Source organism: Oreochromis niloticus, linkage group LG11 (genome assembly GCF_001858045.2).
Source record: "Oreochromis niloticus isolate F11D_XX linkage group LG11, O_niloticus_UMD_NMBU, whole genome shotgun sequence".
NCBI lineage: Eukaryota > Metazoa > Chordata > Actinopteri > Cichliformes > Cichlidae > Oreochromis > Oreochromis niloticus.
Genome location: NC_031976.2, coordinates 13626791 through 13640192, shown reverse-complemented (window position 1 = coordinate 13640192; position 13402 = coordinate 13626791). Strand labels below are relative to the sequence as shown.

General features: G+C 40.7%; 1 protein-coding gene across 27 annotated transcripts in view; it reads left to right on the top strand.

The window, feature by feature from the left end:
* The window catches only part of plecb (plectin b), a 118067-nt gene that overhangs the window by 71563 nt on the left and 33102 nt on the right, over window positions 1–13402 (top strand). For 23 of the 27 annotated variants that reach the window (XM_025911246.1, XM_025911247.1, XM_025911245.1 and 20 more), the window contains one exon: window positions 10788–10849. In XM_025911246.1, coding sequence (XP_025767031.1) covers window positions 10788–10849 — 62 coding nt within the window. Of the gene's footprint in view, window positions 1–7820; window positions 8447–10787; window positions 10850–13402 lie in introns of those variants that run through there. The other 4 variants (XM_025911249.1, XM_025911248.1, XM_013270398.3 and 1 more) reach the window with 3 other exon arrangements.

The window sequence follows — 13402 nt, the reverse complement described above, 5'->3', positions numbered from 1 at the left end:
ATTATGTGCCTTAGGATTTGTTAAGCTTGAAGATTTTCAGACAGCACTGGGGACTAATCTGAATAAATACATTGTATTCTGGCAAGATGCAGGCTATTGAAACTCAGAGCTTTTGCGAAGGTGAAAAAAGCAGTGAGAGACGAAAGTTTCAGGTTAAAGTAGTTGAACTAAATACTATTCATGACACAACAGAAGACTAGTCTGCTATCTTGGATTAGCATTAAAGATGCAGTGAAGCCTCATAATAGTCTCACAAACCGACGTGCCTGCAGGTGCACAAACACCTCTGTTTTTATTGCTTGTACAAATTGTAAACTGACTCTAGACGAGTGACAATCTGATAAATGAATGGCTGTAGGGCAACAATGCGCATTTGCTTCCAGTTTTACATTTGTCATGGTTCTCATGGAGCAGATATGTTTAATCAAATGACTGATGAGTCAAAGGACGGCATAATTAAACTATGAAAATTATGTTGAGCTACCAGTCTGCTGTCTATTGTTTGTGTCCCTAAAAGAGCCCAGCACTGGGCTGGGCCCTGCCCCCCCTCAAAGAAACGACTTTCTGTTTGAAAGTCATTCCTGTTTCCACTCTTTACACCAGCTGGCACAGCTTGCCTGAAACACAAAAGGCTACCTGTGCGCATTTCCATTCGCATCAGCATGGCCGCGATGTGGAACTTTGAGCGAGGGAATTACCTGCATGAGATGAGCTCGCATGGAGAACGAACCAGATACCTGTACAGCAAGATGTGTTGTGCAGGTGAGTGGTGAGACTCGACTTAAAGGACACGGTAGGGAGGAGTTTGGTGTGTAGTTTTTTTCATTGTGTTGAACGCTACATGGGTGGTACAAGACAGTCCTGCTCAGAGAGACCGACGGAAGGTTGGGGGTAAACTACATTTATAGTTTATGGAAATATGGTAGCTGAATAGTGGTAATGTATTTTAGACTTTCACATAAATATTTCAAGTGCAAGTACAATTAGAAGTTATTTCAAAAATGGCAATTATGAACATAGTTGTATGCCTTGAAACAGATTTAATTACAGACTCTTTGCAATTACATATATATGCATATATGTATATGCAGCTGCCACAAAACAATAAAATTAATACTTCCCACCATCACTTCTGTTATAATACTTGGAAATGCTCGTGCAAACTCGTGCAACCTGTTCTCTTATCTTCTAAAAGTGTTTTGTTGTCACTGTGTAATGTGATGTTGACCTTATCTCATTCCTGTGGCGTAACGTCCCTATCTTATTTGATTGGATTTTAGCTTTTCAAAAGTTTGAAGCCTCATTTCATTATGTGCCAAATGTTTCTGATGGGTAACATGTCAGGACAGTGCACAGGCCATTGGAGCATGAGGACTGTTGTGCTACAAACACATGCTGTTGTAGTGTAGGCATTATCTTGCTGATATTAAAGATTTTGCCTGGATGGCAGCTTGACTTGCTCCATAACCTATAATGGTTCCTTTGCAGATGTCGCAAATGTGCACTGTTGAATCCTGACACCATGATTGATGCTGGGTTCCTATCTATACATTAATAATAACCTGGATAACCCTGGGAAGTCTATGGTTTCCCTCAATTTACCTCATTGCACCCCAGAGAAGACATGTATGAATTTTTTTTATACATGTATTTTCTTTGTGAAATAGACTTCTAAGTTTAATTTGTGGATTCAGTTATGAACTGTATTCAGTGATGATAGTTTTCTGAAGTGTTCCTGAATCCATGCAGTGATTTACTTGCATGAATTTAAAGTGTCTGTTTTGAATAGGGCTGCAATATTGTTTTCTGGACTTCTGGCAGAGATTTCTTTGGAGCCTCTGATTTATTTCATTCTTTTCTCTGGATTGCACTCACTGGAAACTTTCTCAGGTACATGTCGTCAACTGCTCTGCTCTAATCAGCCCATCATATCTTAGCAACTGAGATGTAGACGTGGTCAAAACAACGCTCTGAAGTTCTGGGTATGTCAATGTGGAATAAAGGTGATTTAAATGTGGCATGCTTCTGAGTTTTAATGTATCTGAGTGTTTTAGAAACTGCTGATCTAGTGGTATTTACAGACAGAAGTCTGAAAAAAAGAAAATATCCATTGAGCAGCGGTTCTCTGACCAAAAATGCCGTGTTGATGCCAGAGTAGAAAGGGCAGACTGCGTCAAGCTAATAGGAAGGTAACAGTAACTCAAATAACCACTCATTACCATCAAGATATGCAACAAGATTTCTGAACACAGAACATGTTGAACCCTGAAGATGGGCCACAGCAGCAGAAGACCACATCAGCTGCCTCTCCTTCAGCTAATGGAGCCTCAATTTCTGATGTCACATTTGGATGTTAGGGTAAGAATTTGGCATAAACAATGCGAAAGCCTGGATCCATCCTGCCTTGTCTCAGCAGCTCAGTATCATACTGGTGGTGTATTGGTGTATTTCCTTGGCACAGTTTGAGCCCTTTGGTACCATCTGAGCTTCATTCAAACACCACAGCCTAGCTGAGTATTGTTGCTGACCATGTCCATCCCTTTACGACTGCAATGTACCCATTCTCTGACTGCTGCTTCCAGCCGGATAACACACCGTGTCACAAAGCTCACATCAAACATCAAACTGGTTTCTTGAATACAACAGTTAGCTCACTTTACTCAAACGGCCTCCACAGCCACCAGATCTCAATCCAATAGAGCAACTATGGGAAGTAGTGGGACAAGAGATTTGCTTCAGATCTGCAGCAACTGTGTGACACTCCAGCATGGACCACAATCTCTGAGGAATGTTTTTATGGCCTGTCATGTTACACACCTCATGTAAATGAACAGTTTTATCCAGTCATTATTCAGAAAGTTGATAGGATTTTATTTCTTTTCCTTTGAAATGTCCCTTTTTATTTACTTGTGATATTACCTGATGATCTTTTAGGTAGCTCATGTACTCAGAGATGTGGAAAGGAAAAAGCAGTTGGGTGTGGTTGTACTCTGGTGCCATCTAGTGTTCAGAATATTTCACTACCTTCAGCCAGCGGAGGACCAAAGTGTCATGTGAAGCGAGGGTGGTGTTTTCCTTTCGTCAAATAGTCAGTTATGGGAAACCCCTCTGTCTCTGCCTAAAAACACACCCATGAGTAAGACTCAGTAATAGTTACCACTGAGAAACACGGTGCTGTATATTTGTGGATGTTGTCATAGAAACGTCTCTCAAGTTCCCATTTTTTTTTCCACATTTTCAAAAAAGTGTTGAGGGGTGATTTAGCAGATGGAAATACCACATGTGATACTGACTGTTTTTCTTTTTTAATTCCTAAAAATAATTTCAGCTGATTAGTACTTAAAAAAAAATATTTATTTTTTTTGACAGTCATTAAATGTTTATTTGATTTACACTCAATTACATTTTTTTTAGATGAATTTGGCAATCATCATTTACACTCTCTTGTGTTATTTAAATTTTATTTATCTGATTTATCTGAAACATTTTCAGGTACTTTTGTTAATGTGTACATTTTCAGCCAAATGACAGCATTGTGTCCTGCAGGGGGAGGCACATGCTGCTTTTAAACGTTAGCCGCTGTGTGCCAGTCAGTCAACTAAGTTATATCTCAGTCACCAGAATTGCACATTAACAACTAACATGACCCCAGATGTGGTGCTTTCCACAGACTCCTGCAAAGCTCAGGACCGAGCTATTTTAAACCTCAGCTGCTGTGGCTAATCCGAAGGCCTGTTGAGTCTGAGTTAAATTGGGTTTGGAGTTTCATCACTAGAGCTGGTTCTGACAACATCACCTACAGTCTGCTGTCAGGCTGCTGATGGATGGCAGTGATAACTGGACGGTGTGTCACGGCACAGCTGTGACTAACTGTGATTAGAATGGACCTTAAAACCTCTTGTGTCATCTCGAGGGCTTTTTAACAGAAACCTATTATTTGAATATTGTACCTTTTTAAAATTACATTGACAATCATTAACTTCTGCATAACATCTTTTTATACCTGAATAAAGATTCAAAATGTAAAAACATATACATATCGCTGGTCGTAGTTTTCAGTTTTCACTTAATAGAATAGGATTAAAAATGCAGCATTTATCACACTTAGGGGCTAATTTAACCACTGGATTTGATAGCATAAACCTAGTGCTCTCATTAGTTTTCCACAACTGTAAAATTGCCAGATAGTTTGTGTTATGTCTTTTTTTTTTTTTCTTTTTATTTCAACTGAATGTTTATAGGAGTTCATCCAGGTAACATTAAACAGGTCTAAGGTGTGTTTGCTTTGGTGTGCTGCTTGCCTGAATGCCTGAATGAGTCATGTACTCAGGATGCAGCTTGGATAATACAGCTTGTGATCTGCGTGAATCAGAACCTTCTGAAGAAGGGTCATGCCACTGATGACTTTGTATGCTAAGCGTATCAGAAATATGAGCCAACGCTGTGATTCAGGTGGGCATTTCCTCGATCTGCCTCCTCTTCGCCCCATTCCTCCTTGTAGCCTTCTTTGTCATTAAAGAACGACTCGTGAGATAATCCTAGGTGTGTTTAGGCTGCTCCCAGTTTATCATCATTCCATTGTTAAAAGGTGTGGCGACCACATATCACTTTAAACACTTTCAACTCAATTGAGCAAGTGGCCAGGGGGTTAAAAACAACGATGAGAAACATGGGAGAGAAAGATAGCGAGGCATGTAACCTGAACTGCTGGAGCAAACCTTGTTTCGCAGCTTTTTCATCCTCTGCAAAGAAAGGTGTTGTGCGTCCTCCCTCTGTCTAAACCCTTATTTTTCCCTGCGCTTCAGCACTTAGAAAAGACCATAATGACACATTCCTAGAATTCCTTTGTCCTCTAATTTGTTTTGCTTTGTTGCTCCATAGTGCGTAAATGAAGGTTGTTGTAGTTTTAAGTGGTGGAAGACTTAGCTGTGTCACAGGGATCAGCTAAAGGCACATAAATCCAGTTTGATGGTCCTGTTTCACTTTTCGCAAGAAGGTCCTGGGTTCGAATTCACCATCTGGCGAGGCTATATGTATATATTTGAAAATACAGATTTCTTTAAATTAATTTCAGTTCACTTTCATATATCAAGGTACTTATATTGTGAAACAAGGAGCATTCAACATTATAGATCAAAACTCCAGCTATGCAACAACCTGGTACCATTGGGGAGTAAAAACAGGCATAGAGAGAGGATAGCAAACAGAGCAAAACTAAAATGACAGGGCCATAAAAAGACACAAAGTTAGCATTTCAGGACCACTAGCACATAGAACTGCCTAACCCCATCATATTGGTTGCCACATGTGTTTATGATAATTATACCAAACCATTTCCACGATGATTCGGTATATTAGTGGTAAAAGGAGTAAGAGTCAAAAGCCATGCTAGTGGTGCTTTCTGCTATATCAGCATGCACAATAATAAATAATGCTAAATTTAATTTGTAAAGCACTTTTTAACACATAGTTAGGAAGACCATAGCAGAAAAATATAAAATAATGCACAAAATTCTAATTAAAATCAATAAAAAAATACATTTTAATCAAAATTTAGTCACAATGGTGCTTTTAGCTAAACGCATGCATTAGCATGCTAACATGCAGGTCGTGGACAGACCATGCAGGCATGATATGTACCATGTTCCCAAATTTAGTTTAGCTTATTTGTGTCTGATTTGTGTATATACAAAAGACAGCCTAAGCCTCCATTTAATAGCAGTGAATAGCCGATACTGTACTATATTGCTAGTAGTCATGCTAACAGCAACACTACATGCGGGACTACTGTGGGAAGACGACCACTGCCCTTATCAAGTCCATCATCAAACTTCAACATGTCATCAAACAAAAAAAAGAGGAACTCTATATTTTCACCACACATTCCCCGCTCTTATAAAAACCCAAGTGTTCCATCTGGTTTTGAGATGCCAGATGAAGGAGCAGTGTAATAAGCATGTTGAGACGTTAATGATATGCCTCCTTTTTAGAGGAAAGATCTTAGGACTAAGATGTTCCACACTTTCGCCCATTTTCCTTTGGGTCTCCGTTGCTATAGTGTTTTCAGTGAAAGTGAGAAATGCAGGTCAAGTAGGTGCTTGTATGCTTTTGCCCGCCAGATCGTCACTGAGATCTGTTACCATCTACCGTTTCCTCTGCATCTCAAATCAACTGTAGAGCAATTTCTTTTCTAACTTGTGTTAGGAGAGGAGAACACCTTTTCCCATGCACTTCAAAATCAAATCCTTTGAGCATTTTCACAGCACGTTCTGCCTTTAATAGGATTCCTTTACTGTTTCAGATTTAATTACCTGCCCACATACCACACCTTAGTTCTGCAGCTTGCCTAGACAATGTAGAAACTAGAAAGGTGTGTCTCCAAATTTGCTAGCAGGGCTCAAATGAGTCAGGCATCACTTGCACACTCACACTGACACATTAAGTGCCTTCATGTCCGCACAGGCCATGCTGACTACACTGAGGGAAAAAATATGTACTTTCAGATGCCTGATAAAGTGATGTCAGCCATGTTTGAGCAAATGGGATATATAACCAACCTTAGGCTAAAGAGGGGCAGGATTTAGACACACCCTGGCCTCTAGCTTAGCTGTCAGCACATAGTGCAGCGACTCTGTAGGGGACTATTATGAAAGCAGGGTCTAAAGTTTTCTGATAAACTGATAATTGTGGAACTTTAGACATAGAGCTGGAACTGTGTGAAACTACATACACATACTACTTACTTTTAAAGTAATCAATAATGAAACCATCCTCTTAATAAGTAAAACATGATCAAGTAAATATGACATTGCTTATGTTAATAGGCCCACTCATTTTGCTGCTTCAGTCTTACCTCGTAGTTTAGAGCGCTACAGGTTCATATGAACGGTATTTCCTGTGTTGTTTTGCTAACTGTACTGCGTCTTCTGTGGTGCTATCATTAGGGTGTATTCTAACAATTAGTTTCCAGGTATTGCCACAGGGCGATAAAGCAGAGTGACATTAGTGGAACTGTGAGTAATAAAAATGTCAAAGAGAATTCATTTTTACCTGTGACGACTTCTTCTATTTTTTTCTTCTTCTAAAGCAACAACCTTAAAAAAAGAGGGATGTTTTTGCTTGCTTTATGAGATTTGCTGTTCAAAAAAACTCTCGTTGCCTGGCAAAATCATTTAGTTTATACAGCAGGAATTAATGCGTCTTTTGTTCACTTAAATACTGCAGGAAATGTGTAGTGAAGTTGAGAAATGGAGGTTACTTGGGCGAGTAAAGACCACAAAAACCTTTCGATTCCTGAAATAGAATCGAAAAGACGGACGTGTTGTTTGATTAGAAGTGTGAAATACAACACTTGACAGCACTTCATGCTCTACATGGAGACTTACATAAACAAAAGGATGTATTTTTCCATCACCAGTAGTGAAAAAGAAAATAATTACACGCACAGACACATTCAAACATGGAGTCATAATCTCTCAGTTAATCTGAGATGCTTAGGGCGTGGTTTATGAGAGCATTTCCCAAAACTATTTCATCCCTCATCTCTACTGTTTTTACATTACAGTGACTGACTGCATGAATCATGAATAACGATTAACCGGAGATGTGTGTGCGATACTCAGAAAACTCTCTTTTACCTTTTAGGCTCTTGTTGGACATTTTAGTCATTTAAATGACATTTAATTCAGTCTAAAGCATAAAAAGTCATGAGCATCAGTTTTTATGGCTCTTTATTGCATCCTCTTACTCAGCTGGTGTGTGTGCATGTGTGTGTGTCTTTTCTTGCACAAGTTGGGTGAATAAGTAATAGTACATGCAGGTTGCCACACCTCGCCTCTCCTTCTACTTCTTCTTTTTCTGCCTCACATTGCAAGAGGTAGGCGTGTGTTTAGAGCCCCACCCACAAACCTTACTAGTGTGTAGAGTGTCGTCTACACACTAGGGCCACCGCTAATGCACAGTTGCACATCACACATAAGGACAGGCCCAGACGTCATAGCCCACAGGCACCATTCGCGGGAACAGAGTGAGCAGCAGAAAAAGAGGAAAAAGGGAGTGGAAAAAAAACGCATAGGGAGGAAAGAGAAGGGCAGAGACGAACCCAGTGAGGGAGCGAGGAGGAAAAGAAGAAGAAGAAGAAGAGAAAAAAAATCATAGGTTTGTGAAACGCTGAGTGGATTGTGGCCACAGGACTGCTTACTCTGGGACCAACTGTAGTTCTGGAGGGATAGATACAAGTAAAAAGCAAAAGTTCCTGTCAAAGGGGAAGATCACCGCGGATATTTTATCATTCAGGAATATTATTTTGTGCCCTGACAAACGGCGACAATGACCTCTCAGCAGCAGAGGTTCAGGAATTTCTCCTCTGACAGCCTTGGCAGGGACAGGGTGCCTTCAGATGACGGCTACTACCAAGGGATGCTGAAGGCCATGGACGGCAGGAAAGGTACCAGTATTGTGGCACTTAGTGGGAAATAGTTTAATTAAGTCTTGATCTGTTTGTTCCCACATGTGTGAGGAGCCTCTGGGCACAAATTAAGTGTTTTTTCCAGGAAGGGGCGAGAGGTGTAGTTAATTTCCCAAACTGGGCAGAGTTTCCACTGCAGACCTTTTGTCTGCGAGAGCTTGAAAAGCTTTCTGTGAAACCTTTTTTTTTTTTTTTTTTTTTTTTTATGTTGCGTGCATGCCAGATGATAATCTTTTTATTTTGCTGCTTATTGTTTGCTTTTATTGTAGTCACAGGCGTGCATCATGTGCTGCATATTATTTCAAATCCAGTGGCAGTTAGTCAGGCTGGGCTGTCCACTCTTTCCTTCCATCAGCAGCTTCCTCATTTCACATTGGTCAGCAGAGCCCATTCACAACTTTTGCTGTGTGCCGTGCTTGATGCGTTTTTTTGGGGAGGGGAGGGGAGGGGGGGGTGAGTCACTCCAGCTACAGACTGTTTCTCCTCGGTTGCAGCCAAAATGAACGATGTGTCACTGCATGCATCACATCTCTTTTTCCTGTTTCTCCTTCAAATTGTTCTTTATTCCTGTGAAGATGGATATTTTTGAAAGTTTCCACAAAGTCATTTCTCAGTAAAAGCCTTGCTACACCATGCACATGTCCTCATATAAACCTACCAAGCCTTAACTTCATGGATACAGATCATTTTATGTTTTACTCAAGTAAGAATATCAATTCAGTCACGTACTAATACCAAATCTTACTACATTTTATATTTATTTTCAATGACATATCAAAATAAAAGCGTTTCTTACACTATTGTTTTACCGTTTACAGTTTTACTGAGCCTTTGCAGAGTATATGCTAGTATACACTGACTATGTTTTAAAATGTATCTTAAAGTGCTATTACCTGTAAATATAAAATGAAGATAAAATATTTCCTTCTGAAATGTAGTTAAAGCATCTTCAAGCACCGTTAATTATAAATCAGTAAATGTAGTTTTTCCACAGAGTGTTTTCCATTACAGTCATATGCTCTTCTGGACCATAAACTCCACCCCTCAATCAAGCATGTTTATGTGTGGTGACATGAAAATTTCACCTTCACCTTTACTTTCTAAAAGCACATGAAAAGAGTTGTAATTTCATTGTAAAAGGTGAAACAGGACACAGCCAATCACAGGTCAAGGTGCAACTGGTAACATTTCCTATTTATGTGGAATTTGCATCTTTGACAGGAAGTATAAGCATGGAGATAGTTTATGCAACTATCTCCAACGCTGGTACAAATGAAAAATACGCAGGCTTAAAGGTCTGGTGGTCTCAGTATGATGTTTCCATGGCAACTCAGTTCCATAACAGAGTTGTCCAGAAGTTGCTGGCAACGACCTCTAAAAAGGAAAAAAAGGTAGCCTCTGGGCATCTATTTTATGTTAGCACTGAATCACTGCCCTTTGCTTTTCATTGCTGGGCGTGTCAGCATATATATGGGTCACTCCCTTTAAAACTGATAAGATTTTGTGGTGTGTCTGTGGGACATTCTAGCATAATCTGAAGGAATTGCTGAGTGGGTCAGTGAAGTTGGGTGGCGCACTTCCTGAACCTGTCTGAACAGTTGAGTAAACCACAACTTTTAGATCACGTGGGGTAACATGAAAGCAAACAGACTCATCCACGTACCGCGTCCATAATAAATAATTGTAGTGGCACACATTTTGGTGTGTGTGTGTGTGTGTGTGTGTGTGTGTGTGTGTGTGTGTGTTTTCTTTTTCTTTTTTATTTAAACCTGAACTGAACAGGAATAAGAGGGAGTATGAAGGTTTGTTATGTTAGAGGGTGTATTCCATGCCTGGGCCTTGTTCTTTCTTGTCGGATAATTGCAGACTAATAGTTATGCTATTATGTCGTGCGGTTATCACGCCTAAGTATCTTCACATTTTAATAATATTTCACTTCTGCAGGCTCGATCCTTTCCTTTTTGTTTCCGTCTTAAGAGCACAGCTGCCAGTGGTGTCATAGAGTGAGACATGACCTTACAAACCTGTGTTCTAGACAATAGAAGTGCATCTGCAGACAGTGAATGGTTTCAAATGTTCCCTGACTCAGATGCAGGCTTGAACAGGAGCACAAGAGCTGTTTTCCACCCCGTGATGAGTTCTGTTTGTTCTACAGGAGGAAAAAAAAAAGTCTTATCAGTCAGTCTTGGGGATTTCCTCCTTGGCGTGCTGTTAGAAATACACATTAATCGCACACCTGATGCTATTCATTTTTAAATCCGTTTGAGTTTTTCCTCGTCTTACGAGTCCGATGCTTAACTGTGCTCTTTCTGTGTTGCAGATGAACGAGACCGAGTCCAGAAAAAGACCTTCACAAAGTGGGTGAACAAGCACTTGATAAAGGTGAGGACCTGTTCTGGGTTTTTTCTGTGTTGTAACTAAGGCAACATTGACGGTCACATTTTTGTACGCACACTTGCTCAATCCATAGCATGACTTTAGGTACAAAGAGGGAGAAACATAAGTGTGGACGTCACAGAAGAGTGTCAACAAATTTCCCTTTTGTTCAAACACGTGTACGGGTGTTTTCTTTCACAACAAGCATAGGTTTTGTCATGTTTGCATAGTGAGTGATTGCCCTGACCCTCATTTAACAAAAGGAGGCTGTTAAATAAAGTTGAATAAATGTTGCAACTCATGTATTCTGGGATTATGTCCATGTATGATCATTACATACGTCACTCCATGCATTCTTCCATTCATCCATTTATATAACTGCTTATACAATTCAGGCTTGCTGGAGCCTATCGCAGCTGTTATAAGGCTACCACAGAGAAACAGAACATTCAGACTTACGCACCAAGCCAAGCCAACATGTGTGTTTTTGTACTGTGGTTGGAATAATGAGTACCTGTAGAGATCTTAGTCAGGCACAGGGGGAACATGTAGAATCCACACAGAGGAGCTCCAGCAGTCTGGAGGATTTGTGCCAATTTAAAGATCACAAACTCAGGTGAACACAGAACCACATAACAGCAAAATCTTACAGCAGCTGAATGAGTCTCAGTGTCTGTTCATTGTTAACATCTCTGCACAAATCATTACCAACACCACAACCCTCACCCCCTCCCCTCTTGCATAAACATACATTAGCTAGACAGTTTTTTGTTTCACGCTAACAGGGCACCGTGATGGGAGGGCTTACCAGAAGTCTCATCTGTCATCAGCTGAGCGAGCGTATATGCTGTCCATCAGCACTCTTCAAATCTCACCTGTCTCAAACTATGGCCCGAAGGCTCACGTGAACAGGTCAGGAGGCGAGTCAAGTCAAAAGGACTATGCTCCTCACTCCAGACCTCCATATTAAGGTTGACAAATTAGCCCCGTGTAACACAATACCGCTCTCCGAGAGCGCTAAAAATATTCCTGCTTGTGCCACTTTTCTTCCAGAAAACTCCAATTGGCAGCACTACATTTACAACCATTAAGTGCTCCACTCCGCAGACATAAGGCCCATTCTTTCTTTTTTTTAATGGAGCAAGACAGAGGAAACAAATGAGCACAAAGAGAGTGTTATCCTTTCCATAAATGTGCAGAGCTATGGTTTCTTTTACCACTGCATGAGAACCTAGTTCAGTTCCTCCCTCTTGTTTCTCTTAAGTGTCCACTGTGAATATTTGAGTGTGAGTCACAGACATCTGGACTCACTTAGCTCCCTCTGAAGAGGCAAATTCTGGTCTGGGCTCAGAGCCCTTGGTGGGTTAGGCCAACGGTAGCACATGTGCTGCACAGACTGCTGGGTAGGGGCGGCTGTACCGGCATCAATGCACACCTTAAACTGAAAGGCATGCATTGATGCATGGGGAGTTTCATAAGTACTCCCATCCAGTTATTGTTACAGTTGTACCCGCATACTGCAACACTACATGAATTTAAGACCTTGTTTGTGTTCTTTCCAGATACAGTTTCAGTCTGTTGCTTTTTCTGCAGACTACTTTCTACCATGACTTGAAAATGAGTGTAGTTAGAGTAAAGGAGAGGTGCTCGTTAGATAACACTTATTTTCTCAGGATGACAACATGAATCGGTATTTATTCGAATGATATAAGTATTGTAATAGAAAAGTTTGAGTCTTGTGTTTATTAGCAGCAAAAAAACAAGCGTTATCACCACGTACAGCCCTTAGTAAAGAACCTCACTGAAGCAAAATGCACACGTTTGGGAGGGAAAGCGTTAAAGTATGTGTGCGAATGTGCTGATCTGCTCTGGTGAGGTTAAACCGCTGTTAAACTGATTTAATGGCTTAATGGTTGAGTGGGATAGGCTGGAGGTTGGGTGCAACCATGAAGAGCTGTAAAGGGCCATTGAGTGTTATGCCCCCCACCCCACCCAGCTCAGTAAATCTCTTCATCTTGCGTAAGACAAGAGTGAAACATCAAACCAGCTATGGGATGAACATCTGTTTTCTAGTAGATGCCTACAAATTGCTGGTGATGAGGTCTAGAACCTTGAACTGTTGCACGTCGAGGCTACTCTGTAAGGATGGTTATCAGATAAAGGATAAAGAAAATGAGAGGAACTCCACAAGATGACTTAAAACCTGAGGCAAGACCTTTGCCTAGTAAACTTTCAGCAGCAGGACAAGGTAACCAAGGAGTGGCGATAGATGGCTGTGCTAGACAAAGTGCAAATCACAGCATTCATTACTTGACAAAGAAAGACCGGATCATCATCATTTAATTATGTAAACAGGTACTGATCTGACTGGAGAGAGCCCTGACAGACAGTTTCAGAGGGTGCAGACTTTAACAATATGGCCCATCCTAAAAAGTAGAAGCGCTTTTATTGTGCAAACAGTGAACTCTAGTGGCAGCAGTGTTGGTTGCCTTCCCTAAATTTAGCTCCGCGGTGCGCTTCGCTTCATCATCTCTCTCTGCAGGCAGGGAGGAGCATATC